Below are 19,105 nucleotides of genomic sequence, written 5' to 3'. Positions count from 1 at the left end.
AAAGCGTGGTGTGTTGTTTACTAGCCCTCCGCGAAGATTTCAACGAAGGCGCCCACCCGGTCCAGTCCGGTCCGGCCTGGCCCGGTTCGGCGGCGTGGGCCCGTGCCGACCGGCCGGTCCGGCTCGGGGGGGTGGTGGGGGTGCATCTGGGCCGTGGGTTGGGGGTCGGCGGGGATGCGGGCCGTTGGATGGGGGGGAAACGGCGGGGAGATGACGGCGTTAGTTAGGGGAGGGAAAGGGACGTTGGTGGGGGGGGGGGGGGGGGGTGGCCGCGTGGGTAGGAAAGCGTGGGTATTGGGATGCGAGCCGGGGGCGCAGGGAAAGTGGTGACTGGTGTGAGTAAATGCGCTATGGACCTGGTTGGTTTTTACTTTAAAAGAGGGGTTGTTTGCTGGTGAGCTACATGGATTTTTCCATCTAAAGATGCTTGAAAGAGTTTAGGGCTATAGATTTTGGGTGAGATGTTTTGCTTTGTTTTTATTTAAGTATATTTATCATATATATCATTGCTGTGGTTGTATAAGATAGTACTCCATCCATTCCAGATTGATCTTTCTCTGAGCAAATGACACCAAAACCAAGAACACCAGAATATTTATCATTCTTAAATTAATTCTCATCGGTTAAGGTGTTTCATCGTTTTGTGACTCATGTATTGCTCATATCTAAAATATTGCATGACATTGCACCAATAGAAATTAATCTTAATGGTGCACATTTACTTTTTGCACAAATAAACGAATGACTCTATAATTTTGCTTATTCGGGGAATAAGCAAAACGACAGATTTGCAAACGAAAAATAATTTGTGGATAAAATTTTTATATTCGTATTCTTAGATATCTAAAAGCAAAGGCTGAAAACTAAACTTTGATGAAAAAAAAACCTCAAAATCAACTTCAAATTTAAGGTTGGAAATTCAAATTTTGTCTAATAAGCATAAGCATAGGCTAAAAGATGAGACCGGAAGAGATACTTATTAGATAATGTTTATTTTGGGAAGACATAAAAATCCTTAGGGGATGATGAAAATGGGGATGAAGGGAGTAGCAAATTTATGAAGCTTGAGCTGAAACTATCATACTTTGGATTAGGTAGAGATATGTTTAGCTTGATAAAATTTAAGTTGAAACAACTAAGTTTTCTTACTATAATATTTATCATTGTAGTGAATATATTTCAGTACACCACTTTTATATCAGGGTAGTGGTTATTATTATCTTTTTATAAAATTAATTAAGAGTTACTCAATAGTTGAGAGCTACCTCTTTTGCATGTGGATAGAAAGTACGTTTTGGTATGATTCTCTAAAAGGATATGATAATATTATTAAGATATAACTGATACTCAAACTTAGGTGGATGGATACACTTGTATGCGTACCATTTGTTGTTCATAAGAGAATATAAGCATATCAAGTTACTTATCCTACCCTCCCCCCTCCCCCTCGGCATGACTACCACCGGGGGAGGGCCTAGGCCTCGGGGCATCCGTCCTGAGGCCCAAGGCATAGGATTGGAGGCCCATTATGATGTACATTTTTTCAACATGTAAGACGCAACTCAGCATGGGCTAGCCCTAGCCTGACCCTTGAGCCAATCCTGGGTCTATTCCTGGCCACCACTACTCCCAAACTGGGGCAGATCCAGGACAAGTTTGGAGGGGCTCATCTTCCTCCTCCTCTAGCCCCCTACCCTTTTAGTCCTTCTCTTATTTCCTTCTCTCCATAAGGATCCATCAGCACCCCCGTGTTAGATCCTCCATGCTCCCAAATTGATATTGTTTTATGTCGTGGCGTTCAACTTGATATGGTTGCTAAAAATAAAATTTTGACCGTTAGTTTGTTTAAATCTACAAACCATGCTGTAAAAGTACTCTCAAATCCGACTACAGTGTAAACATGCATATTGTTGAACTTCTTGTTTGTCAAAATTAATAAAGTTCTCTGAATCTTGAAATGCATAGTACCTGGTAAAAATCCTATTACTTGAATACTAGACAAATTTGAACACCTTCCAGATCTAATATGATATCACTCGCACAACAACATATCATAAGGCTTAATCCGAGAATTCATCATACCACAAAATAACTTATGATAATAGAGTTATTTAAGAACCACTAGAACATTTTCTTGCTCGATCAGCAGTAGGAGTGGATTAGTGGAAGCTTTGGTGCATATGTTCATAAATAAATACCAAACTTACTCTACATGGCTTATAGTATATGAGTATAACAAAAGTCAAGTACTCAGCTTGGAAGAGTTCCTGGACCATATATAGTGGCATAGTCCCCACGTTGACGGCCGGCCTCTGTTATCTAAAGCAAACAGTACTCCCAAAAGAAAACCAAAGGGAGAGACGGCAGCAGCAGCAGCAATCAGCCAGCATGAGGAGCCGCCACATCGTACTTCTCTGCGTCAAAGAAGCTGCCAATGGGAGTTATTATCTCATCATCATACAACACTCACTCACTATATCTCTGTGCACTACACTGCACTGCATGCATTGCTGTACTTCTCCTAGAAGTACTAAAGTACAAAACGCTTTCCATCTCGTCATCAAATCTTTTCTCTCTCTCTCTCTCTCACACATACACATGACTTTGGGACTTGGGACACATGACTGCAACTGCAGCATCAGCATCAGCAGGAGTACACTTGGAACATTCTCTGCAGTGCAGGTGTGCAGGCCATGCCAAAGCAGTACCAACAGTTTTTGATTGTACTCTGTCCCTGCTGCTACTACTACTACAAGACACTGGCATGCATATGCAGGCAGGATATGGCAGGTTCTGTTGCCTCGGTTAATTGCAAATACTCCATTCAGACACAGAACACAACAGCACGGGACAAACAAAGCAGCCGCGCTGACTGACTGACTGACTGACGCACACATGTTAAGCCCAATATACTGTCTCACTGCAATCTCACACTGGGCCACTGGATTGGCTGCGAGCCTGACGTTGTGTGTGCGCGCCACATGCCCAATGCCCAATCACAACACGTCGTCTGGCTGCTCATGGTGTGTGCACTTGCTCCAAGATTCTTGGGGAAATTAAAGCGACTTGGATACAAGATTCTTGCTCATGGTAACCTTTTTTTCTTTCTTCCTTTCTATATTTCAATGAGAAAAAAATAAAGAGCCGTGCAATTTACTATAGATGCGTAGGAGGAATGTAAATATTAGGGGAATATTAGTATTAGTGCTGGCTTAGTTAGCAAAGTGGATTTGATGGTCACATCATCGCCGTGCTCTTTTTTTCCTTTTGTACTTTGGCGTCAGTGTGTGTGCGTGACTCAAGTGACAGGATCAGATATACTCCACCATAGGTTCCCTTTCTCTTCTGCCTTTCTTATCTGAGAATTAGACGGAGGTTGACTGACTCGAGCTGGCCTTTTCAAAAAAGCCCTGCCGATTTGGACACACTACTGAAGCAATGCAGTGTGTGTGCACAAGTAAGCAAAAGAAAAAGACATTTTTAAGGCCCTCTCTCTCTCTCTATCTTTCAAACCATAAACAAAAGTGACAAAACCGATTCTCATCGCATCAGCACTACTACTACTACTACTTGTGCACGAGGCTGTGGCTGCACTTTTTCCTCGACGATGACGACGACAACTACAACGTCGTACTGCAGCTGCACGACCGGATCTACTGAGAGAGAGAGTTTGACAGGGACAACCGGGGGCAGCAACTGCTGCTGCTGTCGTGGCAGTGTAGTGGTAGTACGTGCAAGTACTCCTCATCCTGGAGAGAGAAACTAATTAACGGATTTGGTTGGCATCGAAAAGAACATTGAAAAGGGCCAAGTGGACAGGAACACATATATACTCTCTCGTGTGGTGGCAAGTGTATTGATTTGATTAGTACGACGACGTGATTGGCTCTCGATCGATCGGCTACTGCCCGCCGCGTCGTCACGGGAATGTCCCCTGCAAAGTCGCGTGCTGCCGCTGGTTGGATGATGGATGGATCGATGTGGTCGGCTACTCGGCTGGACCGGCCGGTTTGGTCATGTGATCATGTTACGTGAGGCAGCCCTGAAAAGAAACTACTCCCTCCATAAAAAATAAACCACATATCCCGTACGAGGTTGGTTTATTTTGGTACTGAGGGGTACTACTCGTGTGCTTTGCTTGTGACAAACAGGAGAGGATAAATTGGGAGATAAATGGATCAGGCCGGTCTCGGCTAATTTAATGCCAGGAAGAAGAAGGAGGAGGCACATGTGTGTTGGGTTTGACTCATAGTAGCATCAGGGAGTGAGCATTTTGTTTTTTTGGATGTTGTTGTTGTTTCTTAAAGGAGGAAAGGGCAAGGGAGCTGACAGGCATCAGAGCTGGTCCATGGTATGGAAGGAGCATTTTTAAAGAGCATGTGTTACTCTGTGAGTGTCCAAGCCATTAAAGCCATTATTAAGGTGCTATTGGAGTCGAATTCTTGAGCAAAGGAATTGGACCCTTCTCTGCAATACATGGAGTCGTCGTGGATTGTCACACCTGCTGCAGGAACATACTCGAGCGGTTGATTGCAGGCTGTTTCTCAGGAACGAAAAGGGCGTTTGATTCCTTCAGATATCTCAAGCAGATTGTGTTTGTGTTTTTGCTGGGCAAGAAATAATTTTTCTCGAGTTCAGCAAAGTTCCATCTCTTTCAAGGACACGGAACGGGAAAAAAAAAAGCGTTTTCTATTTGGAGGTGCTGACGGGCCAACAGGCCAAGCCAGGCCTATCGCAAGCCCAGCAACCAGACACAGTGTTTCCTTTTGTCCTTTTTCACACACCTACCACTACCAGTCAATCCTTCAATTATGAACAGAAGGCACAATACATAGGTATGAGCCTCTATGGCTTCATCCTTCACTTCCCTTCATCCATTCCTTCACGCCAGATTATATCACACGCAAAATACAAACACAAGTTAAAAGGAGTTACAGGTGTGTTTTGCATGAACAGATGTCATCAAAATTATGGGGCAATTTAATGATGTATTCATAAGAAAATTGATTATGTACATATATGATGAGCCAGAACAGACTTGAAGCTAAGGATAATATACTTTAGAACTTCAAAACCTTGTTTAATTCGATAGCGGATGATGGCTTAAGACTTTTCAGATAATGATCAGTGCTCTCCCTCAAACGTGATTCCTCAGTGAACCTTGAGGATTCTGTTTTAGTGTTAAACTTTCTGTTTGTAAAATCTAAATTATGAGAGAATGGTTTTCTCCCTTGGGGTTCGAGCAGATTACATAAGGTTTTAGCATTTAGGACTTCTAAGGAAACGAAACCACAAACAGGAGGATAGATCAACTTTTCTTACTTATAAGTCATACGCATCAGAATCCTCAAGACAATTTTATCTGCATCTCCTCCCCGACAAGCTCAAATATTTCATCAATTCTGAAATAGTGCAAAGTCACTGTTACTATCACACAAGTTATGACATCATAACTATAGTTCTTAGTTTATGAAATCCATAAGATAAAAAAATACAATAATATGATTACCTGCTTGTCTTGATGTTCACATTAGCAAGCCAAGAAGTCAAATAAACCTGCAAAAGAAACTCTGGAGCAGTTAAAAGATATAAACCCAATATGCTAACTTTTGCACAAAAAAATCCAATCAAAAGATGGACTATTAATTAACTCTTTATATACATAAGACAACTTTGTCTTTACTATGAAGACAACCAGACAGAAGATGTAAAATATATGAATCAAGACAGGATCAATTGAGCTTTCTTCTGTCTTAAATGCCAAAATTCTCAAAACATAAGGTTTCAAAAAAAAAATTCTCAAAACATCAACCTGTACCTGTAAAACCTCATGGGATGGGGTTTGATCAGGTTGCCATGCCTTTGAGACACCAGCACTCCAATTTTTGGGCAGTGCGTAGTTATCTCCTGACAGAAGGCCAATACTCTGAAACTCATTGAACTCCCCATCAAATAGCTCATTGGACCATTCTAATGATGCGTCATGTTGTACACCTTCCTTGAAGGTTACCGAGAGGAGTTCCAAGACAAGCAATCTCTGTGATATGGAAACAATTTCCATTGTCAGGAAGGTTCCCAAAGTAACAAGGAAGCAGGCATGTATAATAAAACCAATATTTGTACTGGCTAAAAAAAGCTAAAAGTAAATGCATATGCTGTTTCTGGAATCAATAAGCATCACCATAGAACAATAGAAAAAGAACTCTCGATATACCTTCAATTGCAGTTCTGAAATGAACATATCGACAAGTTCTTGAGCAAGATTCTCTGTGATAAACCACAAATAAACGAATTTAAATTCAGGAGTTTATCTTGTTTGATTAAAAGCAATGTATTTTCACTGGGAGGATCTGAAAGAAGATCGTCCAATAAAGAAAACCAGGAAAAACATAAAAAACTAGATACTGATCCATGGGATACTGTTAAACTGAATATTATATGCAAACTAAGAATCAGTTTGCTAATTATAATCTACGCCCGGCATGTACCTGGTACGCAGCAACATGACTTCGAGGAAATGTTCTTCAGAGATTATACGCGCTTAGTTGGTTGGATGTCATATCGACCAGAGAGTAAAAGAAGGGGGCATGCTAACTTAAATCAGGTTTTGCATTGAAACAAAATGAATAACCCACCGAATTCTAATACGGAGAACCATTTGAATACAGGGGATCCTCCTCCGTCCCCCGAATCATTCATATCATCTTGGCGCTCAGTAAACCGTATCAACGGACTATTCGCGGCTACTTTGGAAAAACAACGCATAGAGTGAGAAGCTCTAACCAACTCGGCCGTAGCAAGGACCTGTTAACAGGTGAAACAAGAAGAACTATCACATGAACCGGCCATGCTTTGCGGTATCCAATCTTTGGATTGAACAGTCAATGAGAGTTTCGACCAAGCACAGCCTTACGCCCTTACCATCTCCCTATAAGCCGATAGAAGCATGCTCTGGCATTGCTCCTGAACAAAGCAAGATAGCAGAGCAGATCAGGAGACATACAAACACTTCATAGGCAAAATTCACCGAAATGATGGCGATGATTACCTCCCTACGCGCAAGCTTACCGCTCGCCTTCTCGCGGATCCCGGGCATGTCCTTGAGCACCCCCAAATCCATGCCCGGCATGTACCTGTAACCACGCAGCAACACGCCCATCGTCAGCTAGTAAAACCCAAACCCCCCAAACCACCACGAAGGAAATACCGGGGCATGGAGGCGGAGAGAGAGAGAGAGAGAGTGGTGGACTTGCCTGCGGGAGAGGTGGGCGTTGACGAGGGCGGAGGCGTGGGAGCGGCCGTCGGCGGCGGCGGACAGCCACCGGGCCTTGGCGGCGAGCAGGCGCGACCACTGGTTCCGCAGGTTGCGCTGCGCCGCCGGCCGCCACTGGCGCAGCGACGCCGGCGACGGGGACGGGGAGGAGGACGGGGCGGCGTGGGGAGGGCGGGTCGGGGTGGCCGCCTCCATCGTCTCGCCTGAGAAGAAAGAGAGAGCGTTTCTCTTCTGTAGCATAGACGACATGGGTAACTCGCATACACGTTGGCGGGCCGGCGAATTGGCCCACCCACCCTTAAATTACAGGGGGCCCGTTGCTAGATTGACGTTTCGATATGCTCCAATCCGGAGGCTGGAGCACTTAACCAGAGACAATTCTTATTGGAGTACTAGTTTTACATGACGTGTTTTTTCATACGTTTGATCTCCCGTCTTGTTTAATTTTATTAAACATATAAACATATAGGTTATACTTAAAGAACCTTTATTTTTGAAATCACAACAAATTACTTACTTCATCTGTCTCAAAATAAAATATAAGAACCTTAAATCGAATGGAACATGTCCTAGCAATATAAATTTGGTCAGACTCCAGTCATTCCTGATAAGTTCATCAGGTTGTAGGTTCTTACATCTGGGGGCATATTTGGGGATGTAAGGAATAAATGATAATATTTATATGACTTTTTTTAGTAAGGCGAATAGTCACCAGTCTCAAAAAGTTAACGATAACACATGCTAAAAAATGAGAATGTCTTTTGAAAGTTAACATTTTATCCATGTGGCCAAACACTTGCAATAAGAGAAGCAGCAGGGAGACATAACACCAGATTAGTTTCCAGTGATCAGAAACATTAGTCACGAAGGTTGCAGCAAAAAAGAGATCAGGAATCAAATATACTATCCAGTTTAAAAGATAATAAAAATTGATCGCAACACATCCAGTTACTACGATGGCCATTGCTGTACTCGGGGCAGGAGCAGGACAAATAACTCCATACACTGGCATGAACAAAACGCATACTGCTACAAGATTCTCATTGTAAGTAAGTCGGCAACCTAAGCTGATTCTGAGGTCTCCCATTACATGACAGCCGGCCAAGCAGCACTGTGACTCGCAAGAAGTTCCAGCTAGGAGTTATACAGCTAAGGTGATCAAAACCCAAAGAAACCTAGCTCGGTAGCCCTTTCTTTCTCGAATGTCTCAAAATACTGGTAGATGATTGTAACAGCGAGCAGTATCCCAGTTCCTGAACCAATTGCACCCATGAAATCAGCTAGGACAGTCAATGCACCAATGCAGACTCCACCAAATGCAGCAGCTGTAGGGATGTATCTGTTCAATTCTTTCTGTAAATTCGACTCACGATGGCCTGGCATCACCATTTGTTGCTCCTGTTAAATTGCAAAGGTTGGTGGTTTAAAGGTAGCTCTTGCATGATAATTCTGCATTCCAGACCAGATATAGAAAATAGTTTTGTTTTATTTTACCTTGAGCTGTTTAGCAACATCCTTTGCTGATGAACCAGATACTTCAATCCATGTCTTTGAGAAGAGAGCACAAGCTGACAGCATGAAGACCACATAGAACAGTGCATGGAATGGATTTGCGAGAACATCAGCTAAACTGCAACATTTCCAGTGCATATGCCAAGGTAAGTATAATTAAAAGTAAATTTTATCAAACAGTAACAGAAACTAAAATTGCGAGCACAAAGAGATGAAGGCCTCATTGATGAAATTGATTCTTCACCTTGATGGAGCAGTTACATAGTAAGCAAGACCACCAACAGGAACAGAATGGCCAGAGTACTCAGATTCCTTCCATTTCCCAATAAGGTTGACCAGGAAATTTCCACTGTACCTCCTGTAGAGAAGCTGCCAAAGCAATACAAACATGTTAATGCTAAACACAAACATTAAAGATTTATCTTGCTAAAGCAGTGGAATTGAAGTTCAGACCTGGGATATGAAATAGAGGTTGGTAATCAGTGCAGAATGCAGAATGATGGGCATGTTTGAAGTGTAGAACAGCTTAATTGGGTATGAGCCTTGTTGACCACGGGCATTCTTGGATCTCACTGGTAGCACAACACGGAAGCCTTGGAAGTAGATAACTATGAGGAAGACTAAAACAGTAGCAAGCAAGTTGGTCACATTTGGAAGATTCTGGCGGTAGAAAGCCTCGCGCAAGGCACGGACTTTGTCGGTTCTAGTAATCAACAGATGGAACAATGCAATGACAGCCCCCTCGAACTCAGCACCACGGCCACTGTTGATAGTTGTGGGGCTAAATGCCTTCCAGATGATATTCTCACTACAGAGAAAGATTTCCATAAGTCAAGTTGAATAGAAAATGTCAACAATAGAGAAGAACAAAGTTCAATGTGCTCACCAGATATTGGTAGCAATAAAGAGAGAAATGCCAGAACCCAAACCATAACCTTTCTGGAGAAGTTCATCCAGACAGATGACAATGATGCCAGCAAAGAAAAGCTGAAGTATAATGAGGATGGCATTTCCAGTTCCAAGCTGGCTTACACTGCCATACATTCCAGACAAAACATATGCCACAGCTTCCCCAATTGCAATCAGGATACCAAGTAACTTTTGTGCGCCATTCCTGGGTAAAAAAGTACATTAGCGTAACAAATATAATCAAAAGACATGGTAAACATGAATCAGATACGTAGTAGCATTTAATCAATAGCCATTCGCTGAAATATGGTGGGCTACAAACAGCAGACCATAGTAAATAAGGCACTAAGTTTCAAGGTTCAGGTAATAGTAAAGAACATAGTGTTAATCTCATAATACTTACAGCAGAGCACGATCCTCTCTCACACTGTTGTCAACTTCAATGATCTTTGATCCCACTAGAAGTTGCATTACCATGCCAGATGTCACAATTGGAGTGATACCCAGCTCCATAACAGTACCACGGTTTGATGCAAGGATAACACGCATCCAGTAGAAAGGATCAGCTCCAGTAGTTGAATGGATGCCATACAGTGGTAGCTGGCTGCATACCAGGAAAATGAATAGGGAAATAACAGTGTAGATCACTTTTTCTCTAAATGGTATTTTCCTATCAGCACTCTGTACTTCAGGCAGGAAAGCCAGAAAAGGCCTGACAAGATGCAATACCCTAAAGCCACCAGCCATCTTTTCCTGTGACCAAGCAAAAAAATAGGTCAAGATTTTGTACAATGCACACAAAATTATAAAACATGTGTCTTGTAAAAAAAATTCAAACTTGGTAGTTCAGACTTTAGACAGTATATCACACTTCATTTAAGAAAAAAAAACACTGAATCATAATAGAACCTAACAAACTAGAGAAGTTATTCTTCACCATAAACAGGAGGGCGCATTTGAAAAAAAAATGGAAACCCACATTAACATGAACAATAATAGGCATCTTTCTTAAATAATGTGCAAACATGAATGTTTATTCAGCTGCATGAACTTGAAATCAAACAATATGATCACATCACAATGAAATAATAATAATAATAAATTCTCAGTTCCTCATGCAGACTTGATTGAAACAGTTCGGTGAAAAAGATAACTCTGGCTAGGCCCGGGCTGCACAAAAGGAAGCTGATGATCCGCATCCATCATATGAATCACAGAATGAATAAATGACACGCTTTCCATGTCAATCTGACAACATGCATAGATGAATCACACGCCCGATAAATGAACAGGGTAACTGGCTGCTGGCCATGTAACGCTCATATGACAAATATGAAGGCCACTAAAACTATGGCATCCCTAAATTTATTTTCTAAAGCAATCCTCATGGATCAACCAGCTTGGATCTAGAACAAATTTCGCTAGCATCAGACCTACATCTACACCGCACGACCAACCGAGCGTTCCATCACACGCGCGCACGTAGCACCCAGATCAGCCCCCACAAAAAAAAATCCCCAAACTGAGCACGAATCCACCACCGGAACTCCCACTTCCCGCTTTTTCACCGATCAAAAAGTGGTCGCCGCAAAAACGTAATTCTAACGACAAGCCACTGAATCTGAAACGCATCGCCTCCGCGAGATCCAGACACGAGACATGACGAGGAAGGGAACACGCGGATCTACCTGGTAGCGGACAACGACGACGGCCCGACGCCGAGGAGTGCGGATGCCTGCCTCGCCGCCGCAGCCGGTGGTGACGAGCTCGTCAAATCCAACGCGACGAGAGAGAGAGAGACGAAGAGAGGAGAAGAAACAACGCGCAAGGCGGAGGTGGTGGAGGGGGGGGGGGGGGGGGGGTTTAGAGGGATGGGGAGGAGACGAATCGTGCGTGCCCCCTCCTCCACGCTGGCGCTCACTGACAGGTGGGCCCCGGAACGTGGAGGCCGTCGGATCTGGATCGTGCGGTCGAGATGCGCTCCCGTGACGTGGAGGCGGGTGTCTAACAGAAAGGGGAAGGGGGGAATGGGTGTCCGCACGGGACAAGGTTTGCTTTTACGGTTTTTGGCGATGACCTGGTCTCTCATCTCTCATATCTACCATCTTTCCGTTCGGATAACGTGATGAGCTGGGTGCTTTTGGTGAAAGATTTGTTAGGCGTTTTTGTTCGTTCTGGCTTTTGATCATGGCCATCAGATTCTAACTCAACGTACGTGCCCATTGTGAAAATTGTTGTGCGTTTTTCACGAGATGTTTGCACCTATATTTGGAGTGAGGGTCCTCTATAGCTGATATATGGGTCCCACATACCCTCGGCCACACAGTATTTAAAACTAATCTTTTTAACTTATAGTTTCTCATATACTATACTATAAAGTTTATTGCAATAAAATTATAATCATATTAAAGTAAATTTAAATGTCAATCCAATAATATTAATTTTAGCAAATAAAATCTAATTTATATTATAATAATTGTTGGTAAAATATTTTTAAAGTTAAATCTTGTAATTTGTGCACGTCTTATATTATAAGATAAATGAAGTAATATTTTATAGATTCGTGTTTCACGAACTACTAAACTATAAACAGTGTGTTTTTAAAAATAAAATTTAGCTGTTGCTCTCTCTTTCCCGGTGAGAACACGAAGAGTTGGTCAGAAACAGGGTGACGGATTTTTCCTTCGCAACTTGCAGGGGTGAAAGATGCTCGGTCTCCCTGATTTTGTCTAGTGCAAACGAGTCATAAAGAGTGGGCTCAGTCAACATTGGTCGTGTGCCGGTGTGATAGCAATTGATTTTCACCTCTCTGCGAAAGCCCAAAACGTGCCGACTCAAACAGAAAAAAATCCCAAAGACTTCTCCAACCGTGCAAAAAAACGAGTGACTATTTAACACTGTAGATCCCGTTTCGCAAATGCACACTGTAAGAGATTGGAGAAAGGGAAATAATTAATGGGGCCATCGTTTCGCTTATTCGTGCGATAAGCGAAATGGCATATTTGCAAACGAAATTTTAGCTCATAAGCATAGGCGAAATAATATGACCCTAAGTGAACGGTTAAAACAAAATTAAATTACGTGAGTCGTTCGAAAAAAGGACAAAGATGGCCAATCTACTTCGCGGCTTGTGCTCACAATCTGTGGAAAGCCCGGAATGACAATGTGTTTCAGCAAAAAAACTGCACATTATCAACCCTACTCCACAAAATCAAGGATGACATCAAAACCTAGGAAAACAGAGCCAAACCAAGCTTCCGAGTGCACATTACTAACTGAGCATGCAAGCTCAGCTAAACTGTCTTACACCTTAACTTTCAAGTTTTAGTTCTTTTGTTTTTTCTCTTGTGATTATTCTTACTTTCTCTTACATTCTGTTCCCATTATTTTCAGTATTTCTTCTGTCTTTCTGAATTTGGCAGCTTGGCCTGTACTCTTTGACACACCATTTTCATTAATGGATACAAGGTAGAGTCTCTCTACTTTTTTGCCAAAAAAAGAGGAAAAAATATATGGGAAGAATGTATGGATAATATATAATGTCAAGCTTTAATAAGTGGAATATTATTTCCTACCACATTTGCCAAAGAACCCCTTTCAAATCACTAATGCATCATAATCACATTTTGACGCAACCAAGATTGAGGAAATGAGTCATATGCGGTGATCAACTAGATACCGCTGGGTCCCGGGATCCTGGAGGCCATGGCCCATCAATTGAACTGTTGTTCCTTCCTTGCTGGACCTCATTATGGCCCATCTCGAATAACGTCGAGAGAGGTAGCGTTGGGCAGCAGCAGTAGCAGAAGTCCACTTGACATCCCTCGTATTTACGTCGAGTTTAATGGGCATTCCTAAACTACAATAAAATGTTCACCTCTCGTCTTAGTAAAATCATCCAAATCAGGTCCCATGACAATATAGATGAATGGTTTCACCAACATAACATGTCAGCAGAAAAAAAAAAACATATAAGGCCCATATTGCCAGGGTCATGGATACCACATACCCAATAGTAATCGACTAAGCTCGGCAGGGCCCATCACATACCAAGTTTTATACGGAATCATACCTCGTATATATAAGGAGTTTCGGATAAGGAAGGACGAATAAAGTTCTATATAGAAACGACAATGACTACTCGGATTGTATCCATATTGGTCTCTCTAGTTTTACTCAAACAAGGGGGCATCTATGAGTATAAATACAAGCCCCCTAGGAGGAGAGGGGGAAGCAGATCAACATAGATAATACACCGGCTTCGACCAACAGGATATAGAGCTATTACCTGTCAGATAAGGGGCCCGGACCTATATAAAAATCCTTGTCTCCATCTATTTTACCTCAATCTCGCATATACCCCTCTCCCTCTCTTTCCTTGTTTTTTTTCTCTGCTCTCTTCCCTTTCTTCACGTTGAGGGAGACGTAGAATGAGTCGATCAAGCCCACCCTCGTCGTTTATGCTAGCTAGGAGTGGCGGGAAGCGGGATGGATGGGACAGCGAGCGCGACCGTCGCAGCTTGGGGGAGACAGTGAGTATGTCTAGGCGGTGGGCGAGCCCCTCCGAGCTCTAGCTCGCCCGGCCTCAGGGTGAGGGAGGAGGAGGATGAGGGCGAGGTGCTTGTGCTTGAAGATGCCACATCAAGGAAGCCACCATTTATACTGTCATGCGGTCTGATTTAGACGATTTTGCTAAGATGAGAAGTGAAGATCTTTTTTTTTTTTTGACAGGAAACGTGCTCTTTATTATCAGTTGGTTCAGTGTAATCACGAACCATCAGGGACTGTACAAAATCTGGGAGGGGGTCAGCCCAAATGGACATATGACCCGGGTCCCAACTAGCTCCTTGATAAGCAAGTTCATGAGCACAGTTATTACATGAGCGACTAGTAAAAGACACTCTGATCATAACAAAATCCAAATGAATCATCGCTTTAATCTGCTTGAAGATGACACCCGCCGTAGTTCGGTCACAGCAAGAAGACTCCAAGGCATTCACCAGGGTGACAGAGTCTGTCTCCACAGAAATGTGCGAGAACCCATGATCTACTGCAGCTCGCAACGCATGCAAACAAGCAACAGCCTCGGCACTTAGAGCATCCTGCACCGAATCAATCCTCCCTGCACAGCAAGCACAGCACTCCCCGCATGATCCCGGATTGCAAAACCCCACCCTCCAGTTTTGTTTTCACTGAAGAAAGATCCATCAAAATTCAGCTTTAGCTCACCTTGAGGAGGAGGACACCATGTTTTTTGAACGCTGGGACTTTTTTTTTTTAAAGATAATGGAATATAACATCCCAGCCTTTGCTCAAAAAGAGTTACGGCCAATTATTACAAAATAGCACTCCAGAAAAGAGTGTAGTTCAGATAAAAAGAACACACCAAACAAAAATAAAGGTAACCAAGCCAAAATAAGGAGAACACATTTATTGAAGTCTATTTGTGAACCTCCACCCATAATTGGTAAATAGTTGTATAACCATCGACTCCAACCTGTGGCATGCAACCTTTAGGAATTTTCCATCATCCTCACACCTTTATAGCTGTGCCCAAAACCGGAGCCAGTGCATTGCTCTGAAAATTACCTTGCAGAGCTGAAGAAACTATAGTGCCCAACGTTCTCGGTGGCGACCTCCTCGGAGACGGAAGAGGACCGCTCCAGGGTTTTACCGCACTTTCCAAGTCTGCCAAACTATGACCGGAATCGTCGCTAGACGCATCCTGCAAAATCGAAAAACGAGATCCCGATGAATCACCGTATTCATTTACCTGATCAAACGCAGCGGACGATCCATGCACAGCTCTTGGTCTTGTCGCAGAAGCCGCCGCCGCCTCCACCAAGCGGCCAAGCCGAAAACGAGCGCGCTCACATTCTTCAGAAGAGGACTTCGCCGGCGAAAGGCTAGCTGCTAGTCCCTTGGAAGAAGTCGCCCAAGACGGCGCCAGAGTGAGACGACGGCGGCCATTGCCACCTTGGCTTCTCATTCCATCAGAGAGAACCAGCACAGACTAACTATCGAACGCTGGGACTTGATTGGGCTTTATCATGGTTTAAGGATGCTAAATAAATTTAACCTTAAGATGAAAGCGGTAAGTGAACTTATTCCTAGCACAGCACGCGCCCATGCCGGCAGGTAGTTTGTCTCCTGATGAGATAGTCCATAACCAGTCAGCACATTTCAGATCCAGAGCTAAAGGAATTCAGTTTGACATACTCGATTGGGAACGTGACATGACACGGGCACATTCAACGCCGGACATCGGAACATGGCTTCTCGCCTCAGGGAATTTAACTATTTGCCACTTTTAGATTTATCACTTATCCAGATGTCCCTATTAGGTTAGCGTTTAATAATTTACCACTGGAGAGAGAGGTGATTTCTTAACTACTCCCTCCGTCCCAAAAAAAACTTAACCTAGGAGGGGATGTGAGTATTTGCCACTCTTGCCTACGTGGCGAGGCATCATGGTGTGCCCGTGTGAAAAACGACATGGACACCACCAATCAGCCCCTCCCCTCACCTTATTCTCCACCTCCGACTGTCGTTTCTCCTCCACCTCAGCTCGCCAGGGTTCTTGTTCCTCTCGCCGGCGTTCTCCTTCCGGTGCTAGACCGCCTCGACCTCTCGCTTGTCTCGTCGTGGGGGCACCCGCTCCTCTCCTTCGTCCCGCCCGGTGGCGGCGGCACGCCGTCGTCGTCAACGTCGTCGGGAATGAAACTGTACCACCTCGAGGAAATCTCCGAGTAGAACGCCTCCATCGCCACCCATCTCGCAGGTTGCTTTCCGGCGGTGATGTCACACCCCAATCCAGCACTGCCATACAACGGCACCTGACAGGAGCGTGTCGTAGGAAAAACGGCGCGAACCGCTTCCTACGAAACCGCAATCTCAGTACCAGTCCCAAGACATAGCGCTGGTACCCACGGTGACAAATATGAATCGTTGCAATCCTTATAATAAGTAGAGGACTTATTTACCTTAACTTAGGTTGCAGCTCAGAATAGCCCGAGAATGCAACCGACGACACGGACGAGGAAACACCAACAACAGAAGCAGCAACGGCGGAACCAACGGACTAACACCTAACACCACAGGTGACGGCTGGGAACCAGGACAAAACCCTACGCTTCACTTCACTTCATCTTCTCTTCAGGGCGGAGGAACTATATATATATTTATATAGAGCAAGGGTGAGTACTTTTGTACTCAGCAAGTCACGGGAACTTAGGTGTTTAATACAAGCTTGGAAGAGAGGCAAGGTTGTTTTGCAAATCCTTTATTTTGAAATCATTTTGAAATCACTAAGTGATTTATTTCTTTCTAAGTTTGGGCCGAAAAGAGACTTGCGTCTCGATTCGACTTTAAGAGATGTTTTTCAACAACTCAATTGGTAATGTACCGACCTCCCGGGTCAGATCATTACTTCTCGGCTCCTAGAGCCATTTCACTTGATTAATCGGCTCCCAGAGTTTTTTCATTTTCTCGGACTCCCAGAGTCCAGCTGCCCAGCAGCACAACAATCCGCTTCCACTCGGGAAACCTAGTCTATGATATCCGTAGACATCCCGAATCACACAGATTCGTTTCTTGACCACTTAGGTCATCCATCTGCCACATAGGCTGATTCTGGTAACGGTTCCCACACCACAACAACTTTTCACAAAGCACAAGCAAACAAATCTACGCTACAGGAAACACCTCACATCCGCCCATGACCGTGGGCACGGCTGTTCGAACAGTTAGTTAACTTCTGCAGAGAGGGTACACTTTACCCACACGACATTACTAACCCGGATCACCCAGCCCGTGAGATCAGCCACGTCGGGAGACCCTAAGGCTTTCATGACAAGGCATTTCGAAAGCCGACACAGGGTTGCCATATGCCAACGAGAGGGGTCCCAGACCGACAACAGGTTAGGTCCCAGACCATACTATGCCAGGAAGCCCGAGGGTTCTACCCGACACCACCCCGTTGAATCCACATGTCTTTTGGCATCAAGGCTTCCCTGGTTTGCTATTTACTCAGCCAGGGGCGTCCCATTGCACCCGTGTGGTCCCACTTGTTATATGCTCGGATGAATTTCCCACAGGAATCGGTCCTTATATGCGAATACGGGACAGTGCCACATAGGCACAACCCCCGCATTGCGAGTTTTCACAATTTATTTTATTTTCAAACACGCGATACCACATGTCGGGTTTTCAAGGCTTCTCAAACCCATTTCCCAAGTTTTCGACAAACAACGGTGTATGTGGGATATTTGGTATACGCGCTCAGAGAGCACGGATACCGAGTTACCATAAAAGTGGAGCGACAAGGAATCAGGGTAGTATGGCCTACAGGAATTAGTGCGACTACTGGGTAGGTCCGTCGGTTTGCACGCAAACCGAGGTCAAACAAGTTAAACGTGAGTGATTCTAATAATGCAAGTTGCAAACAAAATAGTAATGATTTTTCAATTATAGGAGCAATTGGTCAAAGGGTGACTAGCTTTGCTCAAGGCCTTCACGGAGCTTCACGAATCTTCGAGAAATCCACGATCGATGGAAATCCGGTAGCTGTAACTATACGCAAACGATCAAAAACCTAAACAAAAGACCAAAAGAAGATCCTATTTAGACTAAATAATAGTGCCATTGAATATATCTCAATTTTACGGAATTATTGGAAGTGGAACGGAGGCGTTCGGACGAGCGGATCAAGAGATATGAATTTTGGAAGGATTAAGGAATTTCTGTCTAAAGGAAAAAGGATTTATTAAATCCTTTTTGAAAAGAAATAAAGGAGGGATGTGAATCAGACTTCGTTGGGCGGCTTAGGGCGCGGCCCGATGGCTTGCGCGGCTCGGCCGAGCCGTATTGGGCCGGGCGAGCGCGGAAGTCGGCCCATTAGGGCACGGGAGAGATGGGGGCGGTTCCGGTCGACTGATTGCACCGTGCGGGGTCCCGGGTGGGGCCCGCTTATTGGTGACACGGCCCACGGTGGGATGGGCGCACGCGAGGGCGGCGCTAGGGTTCGGGGGAAAGCGGTCCACGCGCGGCGCGCGGGTGGACGCGGTGTGCTTCGGGCCCACGCGCAGCCTCTCGGCTCTCCGTGGACCCCGCGCGCGAGTGAGGAACGGAGGGAGGCGGCTGACCGAGGTCAAGCGGGGCCGGGTGGGCTGAGGTGGCGTCCACGTGGACTTCCACGCAGGCGCAGGAGAGAGGAGGAGCTGCCCGGGATCGGACGGCTCACGACGGCGCAACGCCGCCGGCGAACGGCGACGAATCGGCGTAGGCGGCGGGCACCGGAAGCGAGAGGGAATCAAGGCGGTTCCATTCACCGGCTCGGATGAGGGAGAGGTGGCGCGACGGCGGTCGGCGACGACAGCCGTGCGGCGGCGGGATGGGTGGCACGGCGCGGGC

At 44.7% G+C, this 19,105-nt stretch overlaps 2 protein-coding genes across 2 annotated transcripts; both read right to left on the bottom strand.

The window, feature by feature from the left end:
• Positions 1-4,172: 4,172 nt before the first annotated feature.
• On the bottom strand, positions 4,173-7,511 carry LOC127765804 (uncharacterized). The gene is made up of 9 exons (XM_052290764.1): positions 7,254-7,511; positions 7,049-7,133; positions 6,922-6,963; positions 6,636-6,804; positions 6,215-6,267; positions 5,819-6,037; positions 5,510-5,556; positions 5,323-5,402; positions 4,173-4,880 (listed from the first exon to the last, which is right to left on the bottom strand). The coding sequence occupies exons 1-8, from the start codon at positions 7,466-7,468 to the stop codon at positions 5,348-5,350; spliced, it is 885 nt and encodes a 294-aa protein (XP_052146724.1). The 5' UTR covers positions 7,469-7,511; the 3' UTR covers positions 4,173-4,880; positions 5,323-5,347.
• Positions 7,512-8,143: 632 nt separating this feature from the next.
• Positions 8,144-11,538, bottom strand: LOC127768019 (uncharacterized). Its single transcript, XM_052293520.1, has 7 exons — positions 11,383-11,538; positions 10,098-10,447; positions 9,672-9,899; positions 9,239-9,593; positions 9,030-9,154; positions 8,768-8,903; positions 8,144-8,671 (listed from the first exon to the last, which is right to left on the bottom strand). Exons 2-7 carry the CDS (start codon positions 10,439-10,441, stop codon positions 8,432-8,434), a joined length of 1,428 nt encoding a protein of 475 aa, XP_052149480.1. The 5' UTR covers positions 10,442-10,447; positions 11,383-11,538; the 3' UTR covers positions 8,144-8,431.
• Between the last annotated feature and the right edge of the window lie 7,567 nt (positions 11,539-19,105).

Source organism: Oryza glaberrima, chromosome 3 (genome assembly GCF_000147395.1).
Source record: "Oryza glaberrima chromosome 3, OglaRS2, whole genome shotgun sequence".
Lineage (NCBI taxonomy): Eukaryota > Viridiplantae > Streptophyta > Magnoliopsida > Poales > Poaceae > Oryza > Oryza glaberrima.
This window is presented reverse-complemented; position numbering and strand designations above follow the sequence as displayed.